Consider the following 9,411-nt stretch of genomic DNA (forward strand, 5'->3'; position numbering starts at 1 on the left):
TTCATAGTTTAATAGTTCCTTTTCAAGTATGTGCATTAAGAAACCTTGAACAGTGCAATTGGCAATACACATTTATTTCACAAATCAACATTACCAAAAAAAAGCTATATATTTCTATAGCAGTAAAAATATACACATCTCAATATATACATACACATCTCAATAGTTGAACTGTAATATAAATAACATAGCATATATATAATACAATATAATATAATGACTCAGTATAATGTGCAATGGAATAACATATATATGATATATATAATATGTGAAACAATATAATATATTTTAAGTATAGGTATATATTCATATTATAATATATATATATATATTTGTACATTTGTACAATTTGACATAATATACAATCATTCTCATAACATTTTCACATCTATGCAGTGCAATTGACACAATATATAATTTCACACAATATATGATATAATATAATAATTGAATCTAGGCTAGAACCCTTTAAAAAGTATTGTCTTGCTGAGCTTTTTTCGACTGTTGCCAGTCTGTAATTGCAGCGTGCTCAGTTTTGCAATGTGGTGCAGCCTGATCTTGTGAAATACAGACACAACCAAGGACAACAGTGCAAAGTGGTGGTTTTCAATGCCAAATTGTGTGTCCTGAATGTGCTCCTTGAGGAGAAACACATCATCTGTCCAGATGTCAGCCCGGACAAACTGCTTGACCACAGACACACTGACAGCTTGCCCTGATGCACGCTGGCGAATGAACCGCTCTGCTGACCTGACCACCTTCACTGTCCCCTCTGAAGGAATCATCAGCCCTCCTTTGTTCTTCAGAGTCAGCAGGTGGTAGCTCTCGTCGAAAGATGCGCGTGCAGCATCTGTCACCAGGCTAGCACGGCACTCACCACAGGACAGCTTTCTCAAAACCTGCCGCACCACAAACCCTGCAATGTAGACCAGTGCGTTTTCCACTAGGCCACCAAAGCGGGTTGGCAAGTAGCTGTGGTCCCCAATCAACGCAGAGACATTCACGAAGGGCACCTCAAGCTCTTCCGTTTCAGAGGGAGAGGACATCTCTACAGCCGACAGGGACACGGTCTCATCCTGTGGTGCCACATTCCCTGAAGTGCTCGGTGTGACACCACATCGGACCATGAGCCGGCGGAAGATGCCCTGGAACTGGCCTGCGGAGGGATTGTTGTTCCAGCCCCCTAAAAACCAAAAACACACAACACTTAATACCGATATTTACTCTTTTCAGACGTCAAAGACTTTTTTGGAAAGACAATTTAATTAATTTAGAAACTTCTGAGATCCTTACCTGATGCCCTGATGGAGTTGAAAAGGAGCTCCAAATGATCCTGGCTGAACCGGTAGGTGCAGATATATTGCTGACTCTGCAGCAGCTCAGGACACATCAGCATTAGGGTGTCAATGTTGATGACAAACCCCATGACAGACAGGTACCTTAAAGAAAATGTTTTGTCAGTTTGAAAGTTGTAGATGGACATTTCCTGACATTTCATGGACATTTCCACATTCACCTGTATGAACTGAAAAACCGCAGACAGCAAAAAGATCGGAACAAGAGAACAGAGCATCATATGCATGCATAAGCAGAGCATGCACATATGGAAGAGTCACTATTTAAAAGACCTCTTTGAACGATGAAGGGGAGTTCCATCCTTTTTTTGTTTTAATCTAGTCTCTTTTTTAAATACATCACAGAGAGAAATTAAGGCCAGTCGCTCAGCCGAAACGCAGCTTTCCGTCGCGACCATAAATGCTATATAATTACATTATACATACATTGTAATTACTCACAAGCAAGTAGTGGTAGATTATATATATATATACTGTATATCCTATATTTCTTGACAATATTATCTCCTGTTGACGAACGATAGAATAAGGCTTTGCTCACCATGTCCGTTTCACGTTAGACTAGCTATAGTCTGATTCTGGTGGCAACTTAGCTGTCTCAACAGCTCTTAGCTCTCAACATAACACATGATCTACGTGACATGACTGAATTTTACAATTACAAATAGAAACAATAGGCTACTTGCACAAGCACTTCCTGATTCGCCGTAATACAGCTCATCAGCTTCCGGTTCCAAGATGGCAACGTTCTACACCCGGTGTTTACAGGAGCTGCCGGCAATAAATATCACAGATGTGCATCGTTTATGTCGGGAAACAAAAACTCCGACGAGCAAATTGGAGAAGGGGTTTAGGTTGTATGCTGCGACCTACATTCACAGCTACGAAGGTAAGAAAACTACTTCTAACAGACGCTAGCTAGTAGCTACTGTCAAAGGCTAGTCTGTCAGTTAACTGTCACTTTCTAACGTGTATTACGATGCAGTAACAGCAAATTCTAACAAGATTTCTTAACCAGTGTTTTATATCAGCCTTGATGTTTTTGCCTGTTGTGTTGAGTAATATTTGTTTAATTTATAGCCACAGTTTTGCGTATACAAAAGTAACGTTATGTAGCTACCTAACCTTACTTTCCATGTAGTCACTTGTTATAGATAGTGATGATGCGTATCCAGTACAATTGAAGCTCAATGAATTTGTATGTTATTTCATTCAGTGTCCAATAAAGACAAGCTGACAGGGCAGGTCAGCGTGAGAGCCTTGTGCTACAGGTCGATGAGGAAGAGCGAGGCACCACACAGTTTGAGTGTAGGCAGGATGCTGTGTTCATCCCTGTTCAGTGGAGTTTGTTCGGTTGAGCAGTAGCTAAGTGTAGTCCTCAAGGGCCACCAACTTGAATGTTTTTCATGCCTCCCTTTTTTCCGAACACAATTTAATTTAGTCAAGGTAATGAGTACAAGACTACAACTTTTCAATATTCAAGATATTTATTGTCGTTTGCAAAGCAGAAGTACAGGTACAGTGGAATAATTGTGTGATTCTTGGAGTCCGCTTTAAAAACAAACACATCTTTATTTTAAGAGGGAGAGAATATAACAGTAAGCATTCAGGATGGTAGGCTTTTTCTAGCACAGTTCAAGTGCTTACCTTCATAAGAACCAATTGTTTTTTTACACCCATGATGCTGAGGTTATAATTTCTAATGATTTACCTTTTTCTCTTAGATCAAGCTTTGTGATTCATCCCCAGTGATGCTAAGTCACCACCGCTGCTCCTGTGTGGCTGGCACTGTTCTGTGCAACCATACTTGTGTACTATTTATCATTTCACTTAGACCTATTAAGAAGTAATTTGGTACAGTACTATAAATTAATCTGTAACGTAAAGCTATTGTCCCTGCATGGCACATATCCCCGTCACTTAGGGACAAAGCTAATATCACATAGGCTAATACAAAAAATGGAAATGACTTCCCTGGTGTAAAATCGTATGTCTGCGTCGGAGCCAGCAAACCGTTGCAGTCCAAAATCTCGCTGGAGACGTAACTCCTGTAGCTCCTTTCTCAGCTCCTCTACTTCATTTGTGACGCCTTCAGCAGCGGATGCGGCCATATCCATGGCAGCCGGTTCTGGGACAGAGCAGTAGTCGTGATCTTTGAAACGTTGATCAACCTCATCTTCCGGAGGGGCAGCCTCGACGAACCGATCCACTCTATCCCACACGCCGCGCCTTGGGGTTGCGACCGTATATTGGTTCCACTCAAAAAGGGTTGGTACGGCATCTTTTGCAAGTCTCCTTCGACCCTGAGGAGTAGTTGGCTCAATCAAATTGTCGGGACTAAAGTGTCTGCTACAGACCTTGGAGTGAGTGGTGATGACATATGCATCCCGGCGTATGTTCACAATCCATCGACTCCTCACGTCAGTTTGGCTCGGAAAGCCATGAAAACTTAATACCCCGTTGAATTTTGCTGACGCTGTACAGTGGGGGACACAGCAGTGCTCGGCGTAGGTTGTCTCCTGCCTCTGAAAATGTCCAGTTTTTAGAGGTTTGCGGTCTTGATCCATGTTTACTGTACCAAAGTCAGCAGGCTAGCGCGATAAACACACAGACCGGAAGCAACCGAGCTGTATTATTTGAAACAGGAAGTACGTCACACAGCTTAGTGCATACACCCTATTGTTTAGTCTTACTTGTGAAAGGTAATTCCTTGCGATCTTGTTTGAATCGTCCTGACGGTGGTGCACCCCCAAGCGGCGCATGAAGTAGGCATCTTCACTCCGAAGACGAAATAACTCCCGTACCAAGATGGCGCCGACGATTTATGCCGCCCAAGGCCGAAGGGGGCGTCTACCTATATGATGTCTATGGTTGTCACAATATGGTCCTTATCTACGTGTCTAAGTGTTAAAATTACACTGAACATAGTATTACAATTTCAGAGTCAATTCAACTCCGGTAAGAGTTAATATTTTATAATACATTACACTGAGAAGTGTAACTCAAATGTTACACTATGATGTAAATAACACTTGTAGTGTTATTTACATCATAGTGTAACATTTGAGTTACACTTCTCAGTGTAATGTATTATAAAATGTTCAGTGTAATTTTAACACTTAGACACGTACACTTGTAGTGTTATTTACATTTGACACTAGGACTTTTTAAGTGTTAATCAAAACTAACTCTTATTAAGTTACTCAACTGGAGTGTTAGACCTGATTGACACTTAATGTTGATTATAAAATAACTCCAAATACAGTGTTGATTTTTAACTGACTCCTGCCAGTGTTAAATTATTTACTCGTATATGTACTCCCTTTTAGTGTTATTCTTACCTAACACTTATGTACTTATTTTAAATAAATAAACTTAACATAACACCTTTTAAGTGTTTTGCATTTACTATGTCCAGCTAACACAGTAAAACTCAAAATGTTTACAGGGGACAACAACAACAAACACCATTATATCCATGTCTTAATAACAATTTATTAAAAATAACAACAATACATTGTTCATAATCATAAGGTTTTCAGATACAGGTGTAACAATTAAACCCCACTTTCAGTTTACGAGTTTACATTGTTCTTTAAAGACCTGGTATACCTGGAAAGTAAAATCTTAACAATTACTTTAAACTCTGAAACATGCGTAGAAGAAAGGTGCTTAAAGATAAGACATCAAAGTTACCCATGAGTTTCAGTCATGTCCGAGAAAAGGATGTTAACCATCTGTCGCCGTGAGGAGTCAGTCAGACCTTTTGTCCGGTTGTATTCCTTGCCAATACAGTCTCCACCAGGTTACTTGGCCAACGCAGACAATATTCAATATAAATGAAATGATTGTCCGTATAAATACACAGGATATTTATTTTTTAAAGGGGGCAATCCCCAAAGGAAGTTCATACCAAACATTTTATCAATCGACCTGTTTGGCATCTTGATCTTCCTTCTGCCGTTTTCTGCAAGGGCTGTAATCCTCACCTAGGATGACTGTATTATCAGACCTGCAGGGTACCAGTTCCAGGATGACCGGATCTTCAGGACCGCAGCCTGGAAGGTCCAGCGATGCATTGGTTAAGACATCAATCAGTTGACTGGCAGACATTTTTTTCCCCTGGGAAGAGCCAGATGAAGAACTTGTTCCTTGGGGATCTGTGTGAAGTTACGGAGAAAGAGGGAGGAGAGAAAAACAAACACCTACAAATTGTTGGTTTTTCAAAACCTAAAAGTATAACTGAGTCTTAGTCAACAATCCATGAACTATACTGAAAGAAATGGTTATCAAGATAGTACAATTTTACCGATGTCAAATCTGATAGTAAATACACCAGGGTTGGGCTGCTGTTCTACTTCTTCACAGACATCTGCATCCACCTCTGTTCCCGTCTCATCATATACTCTGATGCCTTCAGTGACAGGTGGGATGGAGAACTTTATGAAAGCTTAGGAGAAAAAATACATATGAGATAACAACAATAAGAAACGGTATAAACCCAAAACACCCTAAGTGATATCTTTTGACTTGGCCACTAAATGTAGCTTGACAGAAAGTGAGACACAAATTATTTTCAACAAATAGCTCAATGACGTGCATCCTCAAAAGTCACAAACTGACACATCCCCTTTCCTTTTGTTTTAACAATGGCATATATCCGATGACTTACCAGCATTCAAAAATTCCTCCAAGCTCGGTTCGCTGATCGATATATTTCTGATTGTGATTGATTTTTGTTTTAATCAACATGATGGTATCTGTAAAAAAAACAATGAAAAGAAACCGTATTATAATCTATAACACAAAATACTCTGACAGTAACATCAGCTCCTGTTGGCATATAGTAGATGGGAAAACCATATTGGTCTATTCAGGCTTTGAAAATCCCAATCAGCATTTGTCCAATTCCAAATTTAAAGTAACTGGACTGCATGGAGCCCCTATGGCATGCAGGCAGAAATCATTTTGACATGAGTGTAAACAAACCCTTTGTTTGTATTAACTTATCTAAATGTTACCTACCATCACTGAACTATAGCACAGAATGGAGAAATCGGCAAAACAAAGTAGAGAGATTCCATGTACTTAAAAGGAATAATGGTCAAATAATTTCTGTTAGCTTATATCCGGGAATGAAACGATTTTACAAAGTACTGTGTCCCAAAAAGACAGTAAGATTAGATAAGTGGCCAAATCAGGGACTGTTCTTTCTGAAAATATCAGATCGGATTACTCAATTAGGCTCAATAGGAACCAATGCTTTGATGTTTCATCATTAGTTGTCTATTAAATAAAGGTGAAACATTCCATCAGCCTTGTACACAGCAATAATAGTATTTTGTCTTGTTTTCCCCTGTGCATATTTCGGTAAGGGAGTTTCAGCTCCAGCACAGCGAGTAGGGGAGAAGTTGCAGCATGATAAGAAAATGCACAATAAAGTCGAAATGTGCCGCTAATAGAAGCGGTAACGTCGGTGCTTCAGCTATCAATACTACAGGCTTTATTAAATTAGCCCCGGGCCCGTTTAATAGCGAGTATTGGAAACCCTACCAATCAAAAACAAGACAGAGTCAGTAAATAACAACACATGCAAATAACAACGTGATGCTCACATTGCTTTGATAAGTGCTTATTCAGTTTAAGGAGCCAAAAAAGAAGCGATTGTATGCAGTAAATAATTCACACTAGCTTGAAAGTTAATCCTAAGAGTGTCTCTGCATGCAACAGTTAAGGTTTTTTACCGGATAATTTAACTAAAGAGTTGAACCCCATGCAGTCTCTGCTATTTTACTGTCATCTATGGACATTCAACATAATAAAACACCTCCATTCCTCCAGAGTACAGAGTACTAACCAGAGTACAGAGTACTAACCAGAGTACACTAGTCTTGTAACAGTGAACATTTTCATCAACACTGCTCATTTTACTCTTGCTGTTGTTGTAATAACACTGAAATAGTGTACTTTGACACTGTATATTTTACACTAACAATTTAAACTCTGACACTGGGGAATATATTGGTTGGAATTACTCTTGCTGTTGTAATAACTCTGAAAGAGTCCATATACTTTCACACTGCATATTTAACACTGGGAAATTGAATGTGTAGTTGGTAAGAATAGCTATAAGCCTACGTTTCAATTTACACTGCATTGTATGTGTGTGAATGGCACTTCTGCTGTGATGATGCATCCGTGTCAAAACTGACTTTTCTAAACTGGGTATAAAACTTGAGTTTCAATCAGTGAGGGACGGTAAGATAAAGGATAAAGACCTTTGTATAATGTGTAAATGAATTCAAGTTTTACAAAAACCTGTCATAAGAATTATGTGCTTCTTTATCCACCTACAAAAACCCCAAACCTATCACAGCAGAATATCCAAGGCAATTTGAGCCATGCATAAAAAGATACATCATCTGCCAGCCTGAACTGTGATGTCCAGTTGTTAGTGACCATAAAATAGTACAGTTTCCAGTGCAGTGACCATTATTTCTTTATTTACTTTACCATTAAAGGTAAAAAAATGCAAGATCAAATGTAAAATATCTCTGCATCTGCACCAGTTGTTTTATGATCCACAGTGTTCGACTGCAGTCCATCTACACCTCCAGCTGTCACACTTCCAAGTCAGGCCAGGTCGTCCCCTGAGAGAAGAGAGGGGGTGGGGGAGGGGTGTTAGCTCAAGAAAATACATCTGTGATGGAAGCTCCAGCCAAACTCCATCCCAACGAGCAGGAATTAGTTCTCACAATGAAGAGATGCCACTGGTGCCAGTATGTTGAAGTCAAACATACAGTCATTTGATAAAACAAGAACAGCTTCATCAGTTTAACTACATATAGCAGTTCACAAACCCTGAACAACACGGCAAAGCCCCAAACTACTGCCAGTTCTCACATTTTCAAAAAGAAAGTTGTCCTTATGTAGAATTTTCTGGTGACATTGTCTCTGCTCAAACATTCACTGGCTTCCCTGAAATGAATTTTTCTGATTATATCCCACCCACATAATATTTCCCTACAACTCTGTTCATTTCCCATAGCTCTCTATTCACAGTAAGCCCCACTGTCAATGTGTGACTGGGGGCTTACATGGTCTGAATTCATCTATAGATGGCAGGTGGCAGGTTCCGTGCCACCTGCTCATGTGTGGGTCTAATTCATTGGGTTCTGCATGAAACGTCTTGCAACAATGATCTACCTCTCTCTCTTGTACATCTATTCAACAGGCAATTCAATGCTGAATGGTAGGGAGACAGAATGGGGTACATCTGTATAAAAGCACCTGGTGAAGGTATTTGGCAAAGAGTTTAACATTTAATCTCTGTCAAGTCCTTAACCTGTACACTTTTAATTTGATGTCAAGTTCTCAAATTAGATGACTGGACTGTCCAGGAAATGGTACTGCCCAACAGTGGCCTTAATCCTGAATGCCAGATTGCTGGACTCAACTGAGCAGGAATGACATGCCAGTATCGGCTCATTTCCACTGGTCTCATTCCAGGGGCCACATTTGTCCCGTGTGCTGCTGACTGGAGCTGGCTGTCAGCCCAAATTGCCCCAGGTCCACATTGCCAAAACCTAGCCAAGTCTTGCCTGGCAACCAAATAGCACTGACGCATATTTGGATTCACAATTTGGTTCCCAAACGAGCCAAAGTCACAATCTGTTCCATTCACCAGGCTTCTTGGATAGAAATAAAATAATAAAGAAATGAGCCAAAACTAGCATCAGAGACAGGTCTTAAGGAGTTTAATGTAGGATCTGAGGAGGATATCATATAAAATCTATCCAGATAAACTTCAGACATAATGTTGCAATGTGAAAGCTGGTTGAATCTTTAAGCTCATTGTTTTGGTTTGGGATGCATTGATTGATCGACTGACCATTGGTATCAGCCCATATCCACTTTGTTGACTGCTACCTATCAGTAAATGGCAGTTGCCAGTGTTTGTAACAGAAACAAAAGCATCTGCATTGGACATAGACAGAATTGGAGCAGAACGGACATTGAACTGATCATGTGGTCATTTGACTAGGTCAAAAGAAAA

The 9,411-nt window shown here is 39.9% G+C and overlaps 1 protein-coding gene across 1 annotated transcript; it reads right to left on the bottom strand.

The window, feature by feature from the left end:
* Nucleotides 1-360: 360 nt before the first annotated feature.
* LOC129096406 (uncharacterized) lies at nt 361-1,580 on the bottom strand. The gene is made up of 2 exons (XM_054605180.1): nt 1,294-1,580; nt 361-1,183 (listed from the first exon to the last, which is right to left on the bottom strand). Exons 1-2 carry the CDS (start codon nt 1,574-1,576, stop codon nt 459-461), a joined length of 1,008 nt encoding a protein of 335 aa, XP_054461155.1. The 5' UTR covers nt 1,577-1,580; the 3' UTR covers nt 361-458.
* Nucleotides 1,581-9,411: the final 7,831 nt, after the last annotated feature.

Source organism: Anoplopoma fimbria, chromosome 9, assembly GCF_027596085.1.
Source record: "Anoplopoma fimbria isolate UVic2021 breed Golden Eagle Sablefish chromosome 9, Afim_UVic_2022, whole genome shotgun sequence".
NCBI classification, from domain to species: Eukaryota; Metazoa; Chordata; class Actinopteri; order Perciformes; family Anoplopomatidae; genus Anoplopoma; species Anoplopoma fimbria.

Excerpts from the sequence above, each read along its gene's own strand:
- LOC129096406 (XM_054605180.1), bottom strand. The coding sequence starts at position 1,576 with ATGATGCTCTGTTCTCTTGTTCCGATCTTTTTGCTGTCTGCGGTTTTT. Across the intron at positions 1,184-1,293 it reads CAACTCCATCAGGGCATCAG|GGGGCTGGAACAACAATCCC; the intron begins GTAAGGATCTCA and ends TTTGGTTTTTAG.